Source organism: Pelodiscus sinensis, chromosome 1 (genome assembly GCF_052426305.1).
Source record: "Pelodiscus sinensis isolate ZL-2025 chromosome 1, ASM5242630v1, whole genome shotgun sequence".
Classification (NCBI taxonomy): domain Eukaryota; kingdom Metazoa; phylum Chordata; order Testudines; family Trionychidae; genus Pelodiscus; species Pelodiscus sinensis.
In genome coordinates this window covers 305,700,622-305,723,286 of record NC_143052.1, presented here as the reverse complement: position 1 = coordinate 305,723,286, position 22,665 = coordinate 305,700,622, and the positions used below count along the sequence as shown (strand labels likewise).

Sequence of the window (22,665 nt, the reverse complement as noted above, 5' to 3'; positions counted from 1 at the left end):
AGCTGTCATGGGAATACACAACTCCTACCACTGGGGTGCCTCTGCAAACACATGCCTCCAGAATTCCTCCAGCATCCCCTAGGTTAGCGAGGCTCTGCACCGCTCAGAACATGGGCATGTCTCTAAAATGTGCAGTTGTGCCCTGAATGCATTTCTGTTTTACACTCTGAGCATTCTTGAAGAAAACCTGTCTTTCTACAGTGCTTCCACACTGCCTGCTAATCAACTATATGGAACAATCATGAGAAATGATCACAGAGCTAAGATATTTTGTGAAGTACGGGGTACAGCCACCGTGTATCTTTCTTTTCCTGTTTCAAAGGCTAGTTTCTACCATTCTGGAAAAAACAGTCTGGCAAAGTGCCTCTCCCTGCTCCCACTGAAATCCATGGGAAGTTCGCCACTGAATAAAGCCTTGAAGAATAAAAGTTTCATTTTGTAGCAGCTATTCTTTAGAAACACATGGATGAATTATCATTAGCCTCTTTTACACATATGTTACTGCCTGTTTTAATGAGGTCCTTACTCCTAGAAATTATCCAATAATATGACAATGACATGGCTTTATATCAGTATTTTCTACATATCCATCTGGGATGCAGCACCCAGATAGTCTATTGTTTTGTATTACAGGTTGAACCTCTCTAGTCCGGCACCCTTAGGACTCAACTGGTGCCGAACCAGAGAAGTTGCCAGGCCACAGGAGGTCAGTATTGTCTAGCAGCATTACCAACATTTCCACTGCTTACTGGACTCTTAGAAGACCTTAAGGAGTAAATTAGAGCTAAATAACAGCACAGAACACTGAGAGTCAGACTGGTGGCTCAAAACTTTATGGGACTGCAGGAAACTTGGCCACACCCATGATAAGCAAACATCCAGAGAACTAAAATCATGCTAGATCATGGATCTTGCTGGATCAGAAAGTGCCAGTCTAGAGAGGTTCAACCTGTACTTAAAAATAACTTTGATGCTCAGACTTTAAGGCAACAATATTTTATAGCTATGGTGGAAATTCTCAATGCATTACTTGCTTTTACTATACTTCACTAACTGGACTCTGTTGCTAAGGTCCCATTATGTTTACATTCTGGATTCAATATTCACTCTGAGGAGGGAAAAGAAAAGCATCTCTCTAAACTCTTATGCTGAATGGAAACTTGAAGATGAACATAAGAGTCTCTGAAGAGATTGGATAGTTTGTACTTTTCCAGATTTCTTTATATATGAAAGTAAATCAGAAGGATTTTTTAAAGTTCCAAACTTATTCAGACTTTAAAATTCCTCAAGACTATTGTACTCGATATTGTCTCTTTTAAGGGCAGGAGATAAGTTCAAGGTCAATGTTTTAACATATTTAGTCATATTAAGTGGAATGTGGAAGCAAAGTCAATTGGAAAGATTATAAGAGTTAATAGCCCGAAGCTTAAAGCAGGCTTTATCTCCTAAAAACTGTCTAAAGTTTCAGTTCTCAAAGAGAACGATGAGTCTAATTATTAGTCGAAGTAACCACAGTAACTTGAATCTAATTATTTTTGTGCAGTTCTAAAGTAATATAACATTCTTGAAATTATACAAATTTTAAAATGTCCCTGATACTCTATTTTCATTCCCTATCAGTATATATTTGTGCTACCATTCAAGTTTTACCTCTCTCTTCATTTGGGTGTATTAATTTCTATTTTCAAGTATACTGCTGATGTATGTTGCTGGTAGACCTGTATTCTTAAATACTTTGTTAATCTCCTTTCCCTTGCAGCCTCTCATATTCCTTCTCTATGACCCTTCATTCTCTAGCTACCTAGACCCACATTGTAGACCCACATTTACAAAAGCAGCCATTCACTGTGGATGAACCACTTTTGACACCGGGAGCCTGATCTTGCGCCATGTATGTTACTGAAAGCTGTGGATGCATTGGCAAGCTATGGGTGTCTAAAACTGGGTGTGCAAAATTAGAGGTCCCTTTTGAAATTGCTGTCCTTAAAAATAAGTAAATAAATAGATAACAGTACCTGTAGTATCAGCAAGGACTTTGTGTCCCCAGTAGTGAAGGGTTTTAGGAGGAAGAATAATGGAAATCATGGAATTAATAATATGAATAAATCTTAGTAATACCTGAATGCTGTGTACATCAATCAGTACCTCCCCATAATGGAGAGGGATTAAAACTGTGTTTTGCATTATTGGGTGAAAATTACATCTCTCTGTCTGCCTAGGATTTCTTTGCCATCTCTGGAACTGTAACATATTTTAATACTGAGAGGCAAGCACTTTATTTTTTTTAAGTCTATAGTAGTCTCTCAGGCAACTTGACTCCATTTTGTTTCAAGTGTATTTTGCAGTCACATGTAAATCAATATTGTCTCCTGGGATACGCTTCCTCCGTTAAGTGACATAAAAGAGGAGGCTGAAAGTGTCCACTGGAGAAAGATATCTCTGGATTTAAAAAAAATATGTGAATATGGAGATAGAGGGCTAAAGTCTTCCCTCACTTCCACAAGCATAATTCAGGAGTGATGCCAGTAAATGATGATGTAAGTGAGATCTGAAACAAGGCCCAAGTCTCTTTACTCCAGAGACACATGCATGTATAAATTCCAGTTATGCCTGTGGTACAAAAATTGTTCTTTCCATGCCAAAACCAAGAAAATAGGACACCACCAGCCCTGTTACTTTATTTTTAGAAGCTAATTGAGAAGGGAGGTACCTTTACAAGTCTAGCAAAATTGCAAATACTCCTCAATGAAAATTAGAGGGTTTGAATGGCAATAGTTATCTGAAGCTGTAATCGGGTTTTCAGTGCACTGCAATGTATGGCTCAAAGGACAAAATGGAATCATGTTTTACTTCGATGAATATTCAGTGAACCCCTTCTCTTTTGTTTGAATGACTGGGTCTTGAGCAGTCCCATGACAGTGGTGTCAGATCTCTGGAGTCCAGCAGTTCTGCACAGTTGATCACAGACAGAGTGTTCTGTTAAAGCAGACGAACTACACAGAGTTTATATAGTCTTTCAGTTCTGCCCTTTTCATGTAACATTACCCAGATATTATGGATCTAGACTAATTGCCATGCTTGTACACTTTTGCACTGTCCTATTTCCCAAATCTTCCCAAATCAAAGGCTCTGTGCCTTTTTGGTCTGAGAAGGAAATTTGGCCTTTCAAAATCTTGTGAATGTTTATATAGGTTTTTTTACTTGTTGTTTTTGTTTGTTTGTCTTTTCCTTGTGATACAGGGCCAAGCATACCTACCATAAATCTTTGCTGGAGCAGGTTCAGGAATTGGAAACTAAATCCAAAGAACTGGGAAAAGCTATGCTTCGTGACAGTAATGGAAAGAGGTGGGGCAATTCCATCTTAATTTAAAGAATAGACATGTTTTCTCTCTCACATGCCCTGATTTTCTTTTTTCATTCATACCTCATTCTAGGTGGAATCCTAAGTATCCCCCTCAGTTTTAGCCACCACTTTTTTTTAATCCATCCTTTCCGCTTCATATCTTCTGTATTTATTGCTGCATGAGGCCAAATCTGAGACTGCAACTCAAATGTCCTTCACTGCTACTACTTGGCCTCCAGAGCAGATAAAAATAAGTTTGTTGTATAGTGGCTGGATTCAGGGATTTTGATTGAATGTTCAGATGAGAAAAAAGGTTGGCTATGACGCTGGCCATGACAAGTTTTAGGCCACCATTAAAAGGAGGAATGGAAAACAGAAAATAAGGTCTGCATTGGTACCTGGCCCAGTTATTCTCACCTCACAGCTTTTGTGCTCTCACTTTTCATCTGTCATTTACAGGGCTGTGAGCACCAACTTCTCAGCATGGTCATTTATGTTTCTCCCTTCTAGCCGTGCCATATGGACTGAACGTATTGCTGTTATTAAATGCTTCATTGTAAGGGAGCGTATATGTTGTGTGGGAACTTTTGTCTGATGTGAAAGAAGCTAAAGAAAATCATAGTGAGGCTTTTGCTTCAGACAGTTTCATTTGCCTCTTTAGAAAGTGGCTCTGCCTAAGCGAATTGGAAGGCTCCCTGAGTTCAAAAAGGGTTTATAACTAATTCTTGTGTTCCTTAAACAATATGGCACTGCATGACCTGCTAAGAAACTACATGATCATTAAACTGGATTTTAGCAAACCTTATAAACTAGCAAACTGAGTGGAATGGGGCTTTTAAAAAGATTTCATTCTTCCAGGGCAAGGTCATCCTTTGAGTCTTTGATGTCTATTCTAAGGTAAACTAATTGCCATATTGTAGCTGCTGCTGAGGCAAGCTGGATAATAAATTTTCAACTTAATTTCTCTACAGCTAGTGCAAGTCACAAGTTGCCAAGTAGTGAATTTGTCACCATGACTAATACAATGAAAAGCTTTAAAGATTCCTGAGTATGAATTTGAATATGTTTGTGTGATAGTCCCTTAGTGCCCAGAGCTCAGTTGCATGGATCAAGATCCTAGGAAAAATAATACAAAACAAACAAAAAAATGTGTAATGGTCATTTTAATTAACAGTGAAACACGTTCTGCCTCACTACTTTTGAGTATTACAGATGTGTGGTTTTATTTATAAATTGCACCCATGTGCAAAATTGCTAGGGTGCACCTAGAATCATTTAAAATGAATCATAAACTTTAGTGAGCAAAGTCAACAAAAGTAAAAGGCTCAGACCACAATTTTGAAACTTAAGGACTTAAAATTAGATACCAAAATAAAAAATGGCCTAATTTTTGGCGGTGCTATGCAGCCACCTTAAAGTCAATGGGAGCCAAAGGTGCTCAGCACTGTTGAAAATCAGGCAAAAGATTGTTTAAAGATATGTGCTTTGCTCTGTGAACTAATGGTAAATAATCTCAAATCCTGCTGGGCCAGTGGAAACAATCTGGTTCCAAAGCACTTCTTGGAGAACACTTTGTCTTCAGCCCTAGGCATTCAGTTCTGTTAGTCTGTGAAAGCAACTGCTGTGGAGATGGTTCATGTATTTGTCCAGAACACACAATTGTATTTGTGTGTGATGTTTACATTTCATTGACAATATTAGCTATCTCTTATTGACACCACTAGAGGGCAGAAAATAAAACTGAACTGTTGCCTGTGCATAATGCTCCTCTGAGTTGTGAGACCAGGAGGAATTATCATTAATAGTCATCAAGCGGCAGTTGGAATTTAAACTTATACACATATTTGTGTCTCCTAGTAGTTGATTAGTTTCCCTGTTTATGTTAACACGCTGTTGTGGCTTTCTGTACAATTAATATCTGTGTTGTAATTCATTTAGATGCTGCATGTTTTTGTAGCCTTTTATTTTATTGCATTCTCACTGCAAATTCTTTCATCTACATTCCTCCTCCCTATAGATTCACTTCATTCTCGAAACGCTTGCATGGAGATGATGTAAGGAATCCTCCTGGCCCTCCTTCCAATCCCCCCCCCCCCATGCATTTTTTTTCTCCCTCCTAATTGCTCCCAGATTTTCTGGGTGGTCCATCTGTGAAGTAGATAATGGTGGAGTGCCTCAGTCTGCTCTAGAGGTTGGTGTGTCAGACTCATGCTTATGATGTGGCCTCTTGAGTGCTCCTTGGAATTATGTCTTTTATCTCCTTTGTTTGTCTGCTGGCTCTTTCACACCTGCTTGAAATCATGTGCTGGTCCTTTGGGGAGGGAGGAAGATGGGAAAGTGGCATATTGGGGATTTCCTTGCACTGCAGTCTAGTTCATTCGGCTGTATGTGTAGTGTTGAGGGTTTTTTTTTTTTTAATTTCCTGAAGGTTTCTGGGAATCAGGAGCTCTGTGATGTGTGCGCTTTTGCTTGTTCCTGCTGGGTACCCCCACTGATGGCTATATTTCTGTTTACAGGCAGTCCCCGACTTACGCGGATCCGACTTACGTTGGATCCGCACTTACGAACGGGGCTTTCTCGCCCCAGAGCTCGTGGGCAGCGGGACCGCCCAGAGCGCAGCGGTCCCGCCGCCTTGACCTCCGGGGCGAGAAAAGCTGCTCCGGGTGCCCCTGGTCTGCTGGGGACCGTCTCCAGCAGACCAGGGACACAGGGAGCAAAGCCAGGGAGGCGGAGGGGTCCCGCTCCTCTGAGGCTTTGCTCTGGCAAAGCCTCAGAGGCACAGGACTCCGCCACCGCTGTGGCTTTGCTCCGGGTGTCCCTGGTCTGCTGGGGACCATCTCCAGTGGACCAGGGACACCGGGAGCAAAGCCGGGGAGGCGGAGGGGTCCTGCGCCTCTGAGGCTTAGCTCTGGCAAAGCCTCAGAGGCGCGGGGCTCCGCTGCCGCTGCGGCTTTGCTCCCGGTGCCTCTGGTCTGCTAGGGACCGTCTCCAGCAGACCAGGGACACCTGGAGCAAAGCCGGGGAGGCGGAGGGGTCCCGCGCCTCTGAGGCTTTGCTCTGGCAAAGCCTCATAGGCGCAGCACCCCACCGCTGCTGCGGCTTTGCTCCCTGTTTCTCTGGTCTGCTGGGGGGGGGGCGCAGCTAGTGCGCACCTCTCTCCCCCCAGCAGACCAGGCTTTTGTTGTGGACCCTGGGGTAGAGCAGCTGGGGTGCTGCCGGGTTGGTCCTGCAGGGACCTACCTGGCAGCCCAGCTGTTCTGTCCCAGGCTCGAGATTCAGCCACTGTTGAAACTGATCAGTGGCTGATTCCAGGAAGCTAGGGGCAGAGCAATTCTGCATCCAGCTTTCTGTAGTCAGCCCCGGTCAGTTTCAGCAGCAGCGGCTGAATCTGGAGTTAGTTCCGACTTACATACAAATTCAACTTAAGAACAAACCTATAGTCCCTATCTTGTACGTAACCCGGGGACTGCCTGTACTCTGAAATTACTCAGGAAGGGAAGTGAGTAACTAGAGTCCACTTCTGCAAAAGCGGCGAGGAGTCCACTTGTTTCTAGTGGGGTGGGTAAAGCTATAGTAAAACTGCACCAAGTAAATGTTAGCACTTGTTGGAAGTATTTCTGAAAACATAGCCACTAGACATTTGCTTTGTTCAGGCACTGCTGGGAGATAAACTGGCTGTCATCAGGATCTGCTTTCCTGTTCCATGTCCCATACTATTTTTGTATAGTGTCATTCACAAAAAAAGTATCACAGAATACTTCACATCCAATTAAAGATAAGAGAGGGACTTGTGAACACTTACACAAGAATGAGGTGGAAGTTCTGGATGTTACAAACCTATTAACTTAAAAGCAATTGTTTCAAAAACCCCATGAACTATTGAGTGCATGTAGCGTTATGGAGTGGGGCACAAATTTTATCTTCTGGGTTGCAGTTGGGTTTGTTGTTAAAAGCTGGTTAAGATGGCCCCAGGGAGTGCCCTTTGGTCTTGGCTAGGAGCATTAGCTCTATCATCAGGGCAGTCCTGCACATGTATCCAAAATCAGAATATCTGTGTCCTTAGTCAGTCCGTTTGTATGAAACAAACTTGCAGTTGTCATTTTTGAGGTGAATGAAAAAGAAAACGCTTCCCTTAATTGATTAAATTAAACTTTTCTTAATCTTAACCCTTCTGACTAGCTTCTCGAAACAAAATCATTTTTATTCATGACCAAAATATGAGGGGCAGAATTTATCCTTTACTCACCAGTGTTGTAAACAGCAGGTGAGATAAGGAAACAGAACAGAGCCAGCCATGTGCTAGGTTCAGTGAGCTTTCCTGCTTTGTGCAAGGAAGTAGACAGCTAAGGGAAGGAGAACAACATCCTCTGCATCCTAAACCCTCACAGCGCTCTATGCAGGCAGTGGGGGTGGATGCTTTGCCATGCTCCCACATCAGCAAGCTACTTGTGGGGGATCTGCAAGTCCATTAGCCGCTCCCTAATTTGACACTCCGGAGACTGCTGGGTTGGAATCCAGTGCAGCTGCAAGCTGTGAGCGAGCCCTGGTCCAGGAAGGAAATAGTCTCCCTAGCACACTCATGTAACAAAGGGCAGGGTTTAGCACTAAATTTACATGAGCTTGGAGAGATGAGGGGGCAATTTACATGCCAAAGCAAACATGGACACCTGACCAAAGAGGCTATGTGAGTTTTACATGTAGAAAACAAACACATTTCCTATCCATCCACATGTATAATTGATTCTGAAAATAACTGGGGAGAAATCTTCTATACTCAAATCATGGCTCAGAGAGGGTATTTTTTAGTTTTTTCTCCATCTGACCTCTCATTGAAATCAGTGAGTGTTTAGTCAAGTAAAGGGACCAAAATGACATTTAGCTTGAAAATCTTTGTCCATTTATTATCACATGTCCAACCAAGAGTCAATGAATAAAGCAGTGCAGTACTCTGCTCAGTGAGGTGAATTTAATATTTAAGAGGATTCCTATGTCTCAAAATTGCATAAAGAACTCCCTGCTGGGTTTATTTATGGGCTGGGGGTGGGGGGAAGATGGGAGATATTTATGCATTACTGCTCTTAACAGTTTTCTCCAGGATGTTAACGGGCTTGGCTAGGTTGTAACTGTAAAGTGCCCATGTCATTTAGAAAAGGAAAAGAATGTCACCAAATCATTTGGAACTGTGCCTTTGTGATGCAGTGTTACCTTGCCCTATGCAAAATAACACAGGAATAGGCAAAATCCATTTTCACTACACTTTGTTTCTTTGGCTCTTATGATTTAAACACTTTTTAAAGTCACATTCAAAGAGAGCTCTTTTTTATCATCAGGTTAGAAAAATCAATGCCATTTTTCAGTGCAGTGTAAAGAGCAGATTCTCACAGTCTCTGTGTCTCTGCCCAACAAACAGCTGCATTATGGCTGAGATTCGCTTTCATGTGCTTTTGCTAAATCCAACTTACCCTGTTGCTTTGGTAAAAGGAGCTGCCTGACTAGCCTTCCCTCCTTAGAGCAAACTCTCTTGTTTATCTTCTCTTTTGCTTTACTTAGTCCATGAATGCTGATGCCTATCTAGTCATTTGGATAGCTGTAGGACCCATCAGTGCTGGGCCCCCTGACACAGGAACTTATGAAGGCTTGCTCACTCAATAGGCCTCTTGAGACAAGAAAGAGTAGAGTCAGGGAAATCTGACTCAGTCCCCACACTGTGCACTGCAGTCAAATGTTGTCAACCCTCCAGTCTCAGAAAGGCAAAAATAGAATTGCTAACACATATTTTAAAACAAGCCCCTGCATAAATTATGGAATTGCTCCTGCTGCCATTGAAGTTAATGGGAATTTTTCGCATCAAGGTTTGGGCTCCTTATATTTTCGAGTACAAGCTTTTTGTCATTTTGTATTGATGCATTTCAATCAGCCTATAGTTGAGAGAGGGAGACTGTTCTGTAAAAACGCTTTGGACCAGCAGGTAAAACAGAATGGTCTTGATCTAATACAAACACACTTCTGTGTTACAAGCTGGTAAACTACATTGAATACACTGTGCCAAATTCTGATCTCATTTGCATTTTGATTTCAGTGGATTTATTTGAGATTTACACAGAGTGGAATCTGGCCCATCTTGTGCAGTTGAGCATAAAATTTGATGCAATTGAGAGGTACATTTTCTTTTTAGATTTAGGTCGTCTTAGCACATTTTCCAGATGTTCTTCACACCATTTCAGGAAAGGAAAGATTTCCATTTCTCACAACAAAATGACTGACATTTATGGGTTTTTCTCCCAGTTTTTCTACTAAAAAGATACTAGACTGTTTTTACTAGGAAAATGCACATAAAAGTATATCAATGCTTCCTCTATCCAGAGGTGTAGCGAGGGTACTATGCACCTGGGGGCAAAGGCAAAATTTTTAAACCCCCTCCCCCACCATTGCCACACAGCGGGACCCAGAAGCTGGCACACGTCAGAGCCTAACCCTGGGAGGAGGGGGGAGCTTGTACCGCATCTTCCCCCTTCCCCTCCAGTTTGGGGCCAGGCCTCCTCACGCACTAACCTGCCGGTGGAGATGGAGGAGGGTCGGGCTGGGGGCAGAGATGTGGGGAGGAGGCTCCAGCCGGTGGCGGCGTGTGGAAGAAGAGCAGGCAAGCCAAGGGATGACAGGGGGAGCGGAAGAGAACTAAATTTGCACCCCCCTAGTGTGGCAATTGCCCCCCACCCCGTCCCCCTTCGTTATGCCACTGCCTCTTGCCTTCTCTTATATAGATATATATTCTTTCACATTCTAATTGGTAAATGTTTGTCCATGGTACATGTAACATGCTTCATTTTGTTTTATTTTATCTATCCCATTTTATCTAGATGTAGGTAAAGAGAAAGGGCAGGTTTATTCAAATTTTAGTATGTATTGTTAATTTCTGGGGCTTTGACCCTTCTACATGAGACATTTAAAATCACAAGGCTTGATCCTGCTCTCAGTTAGGAAGCACTTCAGCAAATCAGCTATAGTCCTGGCAAAGAAAAATACAGTGATTGGCTTTTTTTTTCAAGTGACGATTTCATAGATCAAACTAACAGAATTGTACTTGCTCCCTCTACAGTACAGTAGGTTCACATCACATCCTGATAATGCCTATGAGATAATTATCCTTTAAAAAACGACCAATAACAGTTTTAAAAAATCATGATACTGCCAGGGTTGCCAGATGATACTGCTAGGGTAATGTCAACAAAAATACCAAACACACTTGACATTACATCACAATCTACATTACATCTTATTTAGAAAATACCGGACTTTTATATTTTCTCCTTTATATTTTCTCAATTTGTTTCCCGAACAGAAAGCTCAAATACTGGACTGTCCGGTTCAAAACCGTACACCTGGCAACCCTAATACTGAGTGAGGCTTGAAGCTGGAATCAAATCTGCTGCCTACCTCAGAACTGAAACAAGTCCAAACGCACAAGACAAAATTGAAATGGAAAGCTGGGAACAGTGAGAAAATAACAAAATGAGAATTAGTACTCATTAAGGGGCTAGTCTTCTCCCCAGTGCTTATTCCTGAGGTACTGGGGGGTAGGCTTTTTGAGATCTCTACTTGTGGAAGGGGAAGGAATCCTCCCCTTAAGGCTTCACAGCACGACAATTGCTCCATGACAACAGCTCCAGTCTAATGTCTTAAGCAGTCTTTTTGGCCTGAGCTCCTCCTTTGCCCACTCTCAGGGGAGAGGGAAGAGGATTTGCATCCTGCATGTTGTATTATGATATATATTAGCAACAAATAATGCTATATCAATGGTTGCATTTAACAAGGGAAAGCTAAATAGGAAATACTGCATACCCAATAGAGAGACAAGGTGTGTGACAATCTTTTTTATTGGACTTATTTCTACTGGTGGGAGAGACAAGCTTTCAGCCCATTATGTGTCTCTCATATCTTCAGCCCCACATAGCAACTGTATTGTATACATACCCTGTTGACTGTTACCAATTACTCAGAGAACTCAGTCAAACCAGATTTTTTTTTTTAACCAAAGACCTTAGCCTGCTCAAGAGAATGACCCAGACAGTTTCAAAATTCTGCCATTTTTACAATGGCCTAGCATTCAAAAAAATCTGGTAAAATAGGTTGTTGAGGAGGAGACTTGGGGATAGGAATTAGTTAACATAAGACAACTATATTTCCTACCCTTGCTATAGCTAAAAATGACTGAATGGATCTTGTTCATAGTTTCCAATAACAAATCATCTTTGGGCAGAGACCAAGTGTGGAAAATTTCAACCTCAAAGGTGACTGTGTCTGAAACATATGAGTGTGTAGGAAAAGAATGTTATAACTGAGACTGTAGTGCAGCCTTATCTATAGATGATATTACCACTGCCCACTATAGTAAGTGCAAAGTGATGCACTTAGGGAGAAGAAATAAACAGCACTGATACTAAAATGAGGATAGTTGGAAAGCAACAAATCACTCGGCCTTGCCTGCTTTTCAAAAGTTTGTTTAACTGAAGCAGCACTGAGGAATCTTAACTCTGTGTTGCTGATGTTTTGGGACAGTTAATAATAATGTACATGCACACGCTTACATGCACACATATGAGTATATCAAATATTTAAAGCACTTCGGAATGAAAGGTGCTAAGACTATCGCAGAATTATTGCTTTTCCGCTCACCATGCCTAGTTGTGTAGCTCTGCTGGCTATTTCTTTTTCCTAGTTGGGTAACTAATATTTATTTTAGCAGGCTCTTGGTAGTATCCTTTATAGCAGGGGTGGGCAAAAGGGCCTTTGTGAGCTGAATACGGCCAGTGGAGGCCCTGCTGCTCCCCCGCCCCCAGGCCCTAATTGATCACTCTTTCCTGAGTGTGGTTATCTGGGTAGAAAAGAATTTGGCCCCAAATTACCATATAATACAGTTTCTGTATGAACTGTTATGGACAATGTGAAAGGAACTGTCAAGCATTCAAAGTACAGTAAAACAAAGACCTCCTGCCACCAAGCTATTGCGTAAACCATAACAATCGCATTGCTAGTGCAACTCCAGCATGTCAGTTGTGTGATAGCGTGAACCTTTGTAACATCTGATGAGGATAAACAGATGTGAAAGCTATATGTGAGCTGAGCTGAGCTGACCCAGGTGTCATATGTTTAACATCTAGGAAGCTAACTACTACACTGTCATCCTAAAGCATATAAAAAGAGGGAGAGGATAAAAATAAAAACAGTCTGTTAAACTCAGACTCTGGCTACTGATAAGTACTTTTTTGTATGTGTGTTTGAAATAACTAGTCATTCGATTTCCCAGAGAATTTTGAAAAATCTACTAGAATTGTAAAAAAGGAAAAATGCCCCAGCTCCTAAGTCACTCACCTATTGATCTAAGGCAAAACTGTGCACTTCTCTTCACTTCCCCCTCCCCTTGCACTTTGTGCCCCAGCCATTATCTGGTGCTTTGTGTTTGTTGATGGTTAATTGCATATTTACAGGAAGAAACAGAAAGCACTTGCCTGTTTTTTATTTCAGTCTCCCTACTTGAGTGACATATTGAATATGTGCTTAGATGCTGACTTTGCAAAGAAAAGGTTGAAGATTTCATATTGTGCTCTTTCGCTGTTAAACATAGAAAAATGCCACAGAGAATTTTATCAGGAAGCTCTCTGGAGATCTCCACTGATTACATCCTGGCTTCATTATCAGTAAAGCCTGTTTGCTTTTAAAAGTAAAAAGACCTCCTACCCAGACTGATCTCAGAAAGTAAAACAGTCCATCAACCTGATGCCAGATAACCAAAAATAACACCTCCCCTTCATAAACCACAACTGAGACACAAACCAACACAAGCCCCTGGTTATTAGAGCCTATCATCATGACATGTAAAGGTCATTGTTTTTCTTAAAACGTCAAAAACCCAGATGGACAGTACTCAGATACCCTCACCCCTGTCCTCAGAGAGTGAAATTCACACTTGTACAGAGCTCTCTCATAAATGGGCACAGTTTACAACTCCTCTTAAGAACCATGTCTTGGTGAGTCCTCAGTGCCAGGGTAAATGTCCCCTTATAATAATTTCACATGATTTCTTTAACCCAACTAGGTTTTCAGTCTATGAAAACCTTAGGGTACGTCTAAACTACTTTTTTTTTTCAGAAAAAGGATATGCAAATTTCCTGCTAAATTTGTGTGACAGCGCAGTCGGGGTTCCCCCCAAATCCTGCACCCCATCTGCAGCAAGAACAGACTCCACCAGCCAATAGAATAGAGGGTTTATTGCTTCTCCAGGATACAGCACAGCATAGACGTGATACTGCTACAGGAATCTGGGCCAGGATGCCTCAGACCCCTTGGGTTAGGGTGGTCCATCACCCCCCCAGACCTCCAGCCCCCAGTTTAGGCTCACTCCCTCCTGTTTCCCAGCCAGCCACTGAACCTTCCCTCCAAAACCTCCTGTTGATCTCCGCCTCTCTCCCTTTGTCTCTCCCCCTGGGAATCCCCTGTTATTTCCTCAGGCTCCACCCAAGTGTCTGGGTTAATACACATTTGGGTGAGTCCGTGGGAATCACACATCACAGCTCAGGGGGACCCTGGGTGACAAAGCAGACAGCACCCCCACTATGCCTCAATTTGCATATCTTCTTCCTATCATAGAATCATAGAATACTAGGACTGGAAGGGACCTCGAGAGGTCATCGAGTCCAGTCTCTTGCCCTCATGGCAGGACCAAATACTGTCTAGACCATCACTGATAGACATTTATCTCACCTACTCTTAAATATCTCCACAGATGGAGATTCCACAACCTCCCTGGGCAATTTATTCCAGTGTTTGACTACCCTGACAGTTAGGAACTTTTTCCTAATGTCCAACTTAAACCTCCCTTGCTGCAGTTTAAGCCCATTGCTTCTTGATCTGTCCTCAGAGGTCAGGAAGAACAATTTTTCTCCCTCCTCCTTGTAACACCCTTTTAGATACCTGAAAAGGCTATCATGTCCCCCCTCAATCTTCTTCTTTTCCAAACTAAACAAACCCAATTCTTTCAGCCTTCTTTCATAGGTCATGTTCTCTAGACCTTTAATCATTCTTGTTTCTCTTCTCTGGGCTCTCTCCAATTTCTCCACATCTTTCTTGAAATGTGGCACCCAGAACTGGACACAATACTCCACCTGAGGCCTAACCAGTGCAGAGTAGAGTGGAAGAATGACTTCTCGTGTCTTGCTCACAAACATCTGTTAGTGCAGTGGTTCCCAACGCAGTGCCCGCGGGCGCCATGGTGCCCGCCAGGGCATTTATGTGTGCCCGCCTAATGACCAGGGCTGGCCTGAGCCATTCTTGCGCCCCTAGCCCTGGGCATGCGATGCATACACGGCCCCCATCCCGGGTGCACAGTGCATGCACGGTGCCGTTTCCAGGCGCACGGCGCATGTGTGGTGCCGCCCCTGGACATGCGACGCATGCGTGGCCCCCGTCCTGGGCGCCCGGCAGCCCCGAAAGGTTGGGGACTACTGTTTTAATGCATCCCAGAATCATGTTTGCTTTTTTTACCACAGCATCATACTGTTGACTCATATTTAGCTTGTGGTCCACTATAACCCCTAGATCCCTTTCTGCCGTGCTCCTTCCTAGACAGTTGCTTCCCATTCTGTATGTGTGAAACTGATTGTTCCTTCTTAAGTGGAGCACTTTACATTTGTCTTTATTAAACTTCATCCTGTTTACCTCAGACCATTCCTCCAATTTGTCCAGTGAGAATACATCTAAACTATGTTTGTTTTTTTCAAAAGAGGATATGCAAATTCTACGGGAATTTGCATATCTTCTTCCTATCGCTTTTTCGAAAGCAGGTCTTTCAAAAGTGAAAGTAGTCTGGATGCATTTTTTTCAGAAAAAACCCTTTTTTGAAAAAAAAAAACGCTCTTCCTAAAAAAAAGGTTTACATGGTTTTTCAAAAATGGGGTGTTTTTTTTTTTTTCAGAAAAACTGCATTCAGACTTTCACTTTTGAAAGACCTGCTTTTGAAAAAGCGATAGGAAGAAAATATGCAAATTTTTTTTAAAAAATATAGTTTAGACATACCTCACTTCCCATTCTACTCTTTCTGAAACCTCCCCTTTTTCAACCTTTTCTTGCCATGCTTAGCTCAGCTTTCCCCTTTGATGAACTCAAATAACATAAGCAACGAGGAGTCCTGTGACACCTTATAGACTAACAGATTTAGTGGAGCATAAGCTTTCGTGGGCAAAGACCCACTTTGTCAGATGCAGGTCTGACGAAGTGGGTCTTTGCCCACGAAAATTTATTCTCCAATAAATCTGCTAGTCTATAAGGTGCCACAGGACTCCTCATCGCTTTTGCAGATTCAGACTAACATCGCTACCCCTCTGATACTCAAATAACATAGCATGTTTTAACCTTTATTAAAAGGAAAACAAATTAAATTAGCACATGTGGCCTAGTGATAGCGTAGACTAGAGAGAGTGCACTCAAACACCAGGCATATGTGGGGGAGAGGTCTTCCTGGGAATCAGTCTCATGTGGCCAGTTAGAAATTTGTGTTAGGGGCTCTGACTGGGGGATATGGTCCAGCAGTGATGATGGGCACATCATAAGTACTTAGATATTATGCTGGGTACTGGATGATGTCGAAAAACCTTCTATAGATGGGGGAAGGAGTGGATGAATGTGGTGTAGTGAAATAACCTTCCAAAATAACTGGTGCACTCTAATACCCTGTTCCCTGTGCTATGGTCGTTCTGTAAAATTCATTCTCTATAACCCTCTGATTAAAATCATTCTATATATCCCATTCTATATAACCCTCTGATTAACCTGCAGTAGAAATGACTGTTCGAAAGTGGGCTGATTCAGGGAGCAAGAGGAACCAGGACAAACCATTTCCTCCATGTAAAGGTGACCAAAGCTGGAGGAGAAACCTGAGCCTCTTCAACACGAGGCTTGTTCTTTTCTCCCTCTCTTAACAATGTATTGAAATGATATTGCCAGCAACAGAACTGATGCCAACATAGAAACAACAACATAGAAACTGAACTATTGGTTGGAAGGAGCAGAGGAAACCCGTAACTAGGTTTAATTCATCTCTCCCAAAACCACAGAACCCATAGCAAAAGTTTTTAGCAACAGAAATGTCTAGGCACTTTAAAATTATTTATGAACTTTAGAAAATATACAAAGGGAAACTATAGGACTCACAACAAAGTCTTCAATTAACTGACATTAAGGGGATCAGATTCTCCTCTGACACCTGCTTTGCACTGTTGTGCGACCACTCACTTCAGAGAAGTTATTTCTGAGCAAGAAGGATCAGAGTCAAGGAAGAGACCTCAGACAAGAAAATACGTAGCAAGATGTGTAACAGTAGAAAGCAACATATTAAGTCAGGGCTCATTTACAGGTCATTTAAGGAGAAGGCAGAATTCCAGCTTGAACTATGAGGCTTTTTTGGTTTATATCACAGCCTTTCCATGGTTTTAATATTGCTTCTTCATTGAATAGAACAGTGGTCTCAAATGTGGTGCCCGCAGACACCATGGAGCCCGCCGGGCCATTTCTGTGCGCCTGCCAAGTGATCGGGGTTGGCCCTGCCCCTGCCCCTGCCCCTGGGCACGTGGCACATGGGCGGTGCCAGCTCCGGGCATATGGGCGTCCCTACCCCTGGGCACGTGGCACAGGGGCGGCGCCGGCCCCGGGGCACAGGGGCAGCGCCGGCCCCGGGGCACAGGGGCAGCGCCAGCCCCGGGTGCGCAGCATATGGGCAGCCCCCGCCCCAGGTGTGTGTTTCATGGGCTGTGCGAGCCCCGGGTGCGCAGCACAGGAGCGGCGCCGGCCCCGGGCGCATAGTGTATGGGCAACCCCACCTCTGGGCATGCAGCACAGGAGTGGCGGTGACCCCAGGAATGCGGCGCATGGGTAGCACCGGCACTGGGCATGCGGCATATGGGTGGCCCCGCCCCCGGGCGCGTGCGCAACCCCGCCTCCGAGTGCCCGGTGCATGAGTGGCCCCGGGCGCCCGGCAGCCCCAAAAGGTTGTAGACCACTGGAATAGAAGGAATTGTGATATAGTACCTGCAGATTGTAGGCAAATGGGATTCATACTTACCCAAGTGACAGGAAAAACAGCTAAGAATTTTCCAGTCCTGTTTGCTTAAATGTATATTCTTCTGTATTTTATGATATTTAGGAGTCTGTGGGTCATACCTCAGCTTTGTATTTACTACATGTTCATAGGGATAGCAGCCAAAGTGCGCACACATTTTTTTTTTAAAAATAATAATTTGTAGATTGTAAGGCTCTGTCAGGCTTCAGTTGTTAAAATTACATTTCTTCCTGTAAGATATTGTGGGTACAGGAAAAAAACAAATTGTCTCATATATTTGTTTTTGTATTAGATTAAACACTTTAAATAATCCAGACATATTAGGTTAAGAAAAAAATCCCAGCTCATCTTGTCCATTATAAATAACCTGCCTATATTCTACCATTCTGCTGGCAATTCACCACTGAGATTTTAAGATGCAATTCTGAAAAAAATCACCCTAACTGGTACATGTATTTCCCAGGAAGACTCTATTTTAAGTGAGACATCTGCAGCCACTTTAACCTTCACTTCTTTGTGAGCCCTGCTTTTGCCACCAGGCAATTAATGAACTCTGGAGGACTTTCTGGGTCAAGCTATACCAAGTACCTCAAATCCTCATTAACGCTAATTAGTGCTCAGTAGGTTAATTGGTGGTGAAGCTCATCTTTTTTTAATTACTCACACACATGAGCCAGCGGGACCTTGTGGTCAGCTGTAAATTATTCTGTTTGTTTTGATGCTCCTCATTTGAATGTGTAAAGCCAGATGTTTGTTGCCCAAACTTAGGTCCTGTTTGCTTTTGTTGGAGGAAAAAAGGACACACACAAAAAACTTTTTAGCACAGTTAATAAGCATCTTAGCTGACACCTTAGAACAATGAAGACCCAGGATGCAAGAGTGTTTTTTGTACATGAGATAGAAAAAGCATTATTTGAAATAACATATCACCTTAAGATGTCCCTTCAGTTCCTGATCAGATTTAACAAATGTGCAATGTGACTGAAATAGTTCAAGAAGAATAATACAAATTGGGAATGGTAGAAATACCTAATAGGTTGGCTTCACCATCTCAGGCAGTCAGTGCAGGAAAGTTCCCTGTACAATATATTCTCTACTGTAAATTCATAGAATCAAGAGCTAGAAGGGACAACTGTGACTGACTTCCTGAATAATGCTGGCCATACAATTTCCCCCAAAAAATTCCTGTTTGAACTAGAGCACATCTTTTAGTCTTAATTTTAAAACTGCCAATGTTAAAAAATCCACAGAGGCCTGTTCCAGTAGTTACTTATTGTCACTTACAAATATACACCTTATTTAACAGTCTGAATTTGTCTTATTTGAGCTTCTAGCTAAGGGATAATGCTATATCTTTGTTTGCTAGATTGAAGATCTCATTTTTCCCCAGTAGGTGCTTACAAATTTTGCTCTTAACTTTGTCTTTGTTAAGGTAAATAGATCAGGCTCCTTTAAGTGGGTTTTCTAATCATTCTTGTAGCTCTTCTCTAAACCCACTCCAGTTTATGGACCTCCTTCTTGAACTATGGACACCAGAACTAGACATAGTATTTCATCAGCAGTCATATCAGTGCCATAGAGATATATAGAGATAAAATAACCTTTCTGCTCCTACTACTCAGGATTTCCCTGTTTACTCGTCCAAGGATTCCACTAGCCCTTTTAGACATAGCATTGAACTGGGAGCTGATGTTCAACTCATTATTTACCAGATCTTCCCAGGATAGAGGCCCCATCCTGTTAATATTGTTCTGAGATGTACACATTTGCATTTAGCCATATTAAAACACGTATTGTTTGCCTACCAAATGATCCAGATCACTCAGCATCAGTGACCTTTGCTCCTCCTTGTTTGCCATTCCCCCAATTTTTGTGTCACCTGCAAACATTATATTTGGGATGATTTCATGTTTTCTTCCAGGTAATTGATAAATATGTTAAATAAAACAGGACCAAAACCCAGTCCTTGAAGGACCCCTTCTAAATAACTCCAGTGATTAATTTTGTACCACTCTCTTTCAAGACTGTTCCAAAGACAGCTTCTTTATTCTAAGGACATTTTCCTTAATATTCCTAAATTGTCCTTGGCTTGGTTTTACTTTGTAATTCCTTTCTACCACTTTAAGCTGTTTCTCTACAGCTTTTGTACCTTCAACCTTAACATAACTATAAACAATCATGATCTCTCTTCCCCCTTAGCTCTTCCAGTCATTGTTTAAAGAAGCAATTCATTGACTCTTGCAGTTCCTTCTAACCCTATGATTCTGTGTTTCATTCTTTTAATTCTTCCTCCTAACGCTGTCCTCCTGATTTCTTCCAGTTTGGTAACATCTTCCTGTTATTGAGGTGCCCAGAGCTGTAGGAAGTCTTCTAGGTGTGATCTTACCAGATATCTTTATTGACCTGTCATGTCTCTGGCCCCTGAGGATTTTTCCAAAGCAGTCCGTGACCCACTCTTGCATAAATCCCATGTGGACCAATTTGCACACCAGCACAGAGTCTCACTGAAAGCAGAATTTACAGCAACGACACTGCAGCTGTGACCTCAGCAAATGTTCAATGGTGAGAGGCATGGCCGAGTTAAGTGTGGCATAGTGCATATATAATGGCAACAGGTGGAACTGAACCTGGGATCTCTGGAGCTGAGTGCATGAGGCTCTACCGCTTGAGCTAAACACCTGCTGACTCTCACCTAAGGCTGTACAGCACACTCATTCATTCTCTCTGTAAGTGGTGTAAGTGCCACTATGTAGGACATACAGTACACCACACTCAGCATGGGACTGTGGGTAAGGCTTTATGATGCGGTATGAGGAATGTTAAAAAGGGGGGGTGTTTTCTTTATCTATGGGAGTCAGAAAGAAATTCTCTATTGAGGTGTAGAGTCAATCAATAGCAGTGTGGACATGAGGGTACAGTAAAGAGGTTTCTCTTAACTTGACGTTTTCTTACTTTTAAGGCCAAGGGTTTGTGTCAGGTGATATCACACTTAAGCAGCCTTACCTGATTTTAAATGAAGTTTTTGGTTATGAATATTAGATACGCATGCCTCTCAAAAGAGCTTCCTGGTGATTAGATCTGATTGTAGGAGTTCAGGATTCAGTACTTGACTGAGCCTGATCCAAAGCCTGTGTAAGTCAGTAGATAGTTCCCTGGGCTTCACTGGGCTTTGGATCTAGCCCTTTAACACCAAGATGTACTCAGTGAATTGGCCAAGCCAAGCCAAGGGTGAGCTTTCAGTAAGCATGTGTTGAAGTCCCACAGCCGGAAGAAATGGGAAGCAGTGTGACAAAGTTATTCTTCTGCTGCTCCTAACACATCTAGCTGTGTCTAGACTGGCCAGTTTTTCCGGAAAATCTGCCACTTTTCCGGAAAAACTTGCCAGCTGTCTACACTGGCCGCTTGAATTTCCGCAAAAGCACTGACGATCTCATGTAAGATTGTCAGTGTTCTTGCGGAAATACTATGCTGCTCCCATTCGGGCAAAAGTCCTTTTGCGCTCAGATTTGTTTTGTGCAAAAAAGCCCTGATCACGAAAATGGCGATCGGGGCTTTTTTGTGGAAAAGCGCGTCTAGATTGTCACGGACGCTTTTCCGCAAAACGTGCTTTTGCGGAAAAGCATCCATGCCGATCTAGACGCTCTGTTCCGAAAATGCTTTTAACGGAAAAGTTTTCCATTAAAAGCATTTGCGGAAAATCATGCCAGTCTAGACATAACCCTAGACTCTGGTGTCTGCACCTACAAGAAAAGGGAGGCTGAGAAACATCAGGTATTCTCAGGTGGTTTTATACATTATTTTATTACATCTGGGTAAACATATGTGTCTGATTATATCCCAATCCACAATCCACCGTACGTCATTTGTCTTCTTAAAATGTAGGCTCCTTAAAGCAGGAACTGGCTCTTCTTCTTTCTGTGTACAGCCCCTAACACAATGGGACCTTGATCTTGCTTGGAGCCCTTGAGTGTTACACTAATATAAATAATAATACCGTGAGGATTGTTTTTCAAGCTTTGGTGGAAGCCTTTTCCAAAATGATTCAAACCAGTGCTCTTCCAAATAGCATTTAATAAAACCCAAACAAGAGTCTATGTCAGAAATAATTAAATATATTTCTGCAGCCTATGGGACTTTGTACAACATCAGAACCTGAATAGAAACAGACCAGGATCCTGCAAGGAGTATCCTCCTTCCCCTGGATAACAAGTACCAGTTTCCTAAGCTTGTGGGAAGTTATGGCTCCAAGATGGGCAGTCCAGAATGACTTCTGGAAACACACAATTTGAAAACACCATTCACAATGTTCTGGGTACCCTGGTCAAGTCTAAGCACACTTGATTAGGATTAAGCCTTTGATTTTTTTTCCCTTACATTTGTTCCCAGAAGGTGAGAGAGAATTTATAAAGGTTTCCACTTTCTGAAACCAAAAGAATAAAATGGAAGATGCTGCTGGGAATCAGGCAGCTTTATTTTGTACAGGTATATGACTCATCTGCCTTTATCTGTGGGTCAGTGAGAATTATTCAAAAGTGACAACACAGTAATTTGGCCATTTCAAAAAGACATGAGGAATCATTTTTACTCACACAAAGGGCAATGCAGAAAATGTTTTGCCTCATGCCAGTTTTGTTTAGTAGCTACTGCACTTGATAATGGTGAGGCACTGAAAGAGACATAGAAAACCCATAGTTTAAATACATTTGCAGTAAGAAAGACTAAATAAGAACAGAAGAATAGCCACACTGAGTCAGACCAATGGTCAAGCTAGCCTGGTATCCTATTTTCTGATAGTGGTCATTGCCTGGTGCTTCAGAGGCAATGAACAGAACAGGAAATTGAGTGATCCAACCCCTGTTTTCCACTCCCACCTTCTGGCAATCAGAGACTAAAGATACCAACGACGTGGGGTTGTATCTCTGACCATTTTGGCTAATAGCTACTGATGACTCTATCCTCTATGAATGTATCTAAATCTTTTTGTAACCCCAATGTAGTTTTGACCTTCACAACAGCCCCAGCTGCAAGTTGCGCAGGTTCACTCTTCACACAGGGAAACTCTAATTTCAGTGGTTTCATATAGCCAGAAGATTGATGGGGGGCAAAGGGACAACTTCCCCAGGGCCCGGTGATTCAGAAGGGCTCAGGACGTCAGACTGCCACCTCTGCTACTATGACGTTGGTGGCAGCCAGAGCCTCAGGCCCTTTAAATTGC

At 42.5% G+C, this 22,665-nt stretch overlaps 1 protein-coding gene across 1 annotated transcript in view; it reads left to right on the top strand.

Moving 5' to 3' along the window:
- Positions 1-22,665, top strand: part of ATP8A2 (ATPase phospholipid transporting 8A2) — a 554,076-nt gene that overhangs the window by 509,920 nt on the left and 21,491 nt on the right. Inside the window, exon 34 of the mRNA XM_014581486.4 lies at positions 3,241-3,345. Coding sequence (XP_014436972.2) covers positions 3,241-3,345 — 105 coding nt within the window. The remainder of the gene's footprint in view (positions 1-3,240; positions 3,346-22,665) is intronic.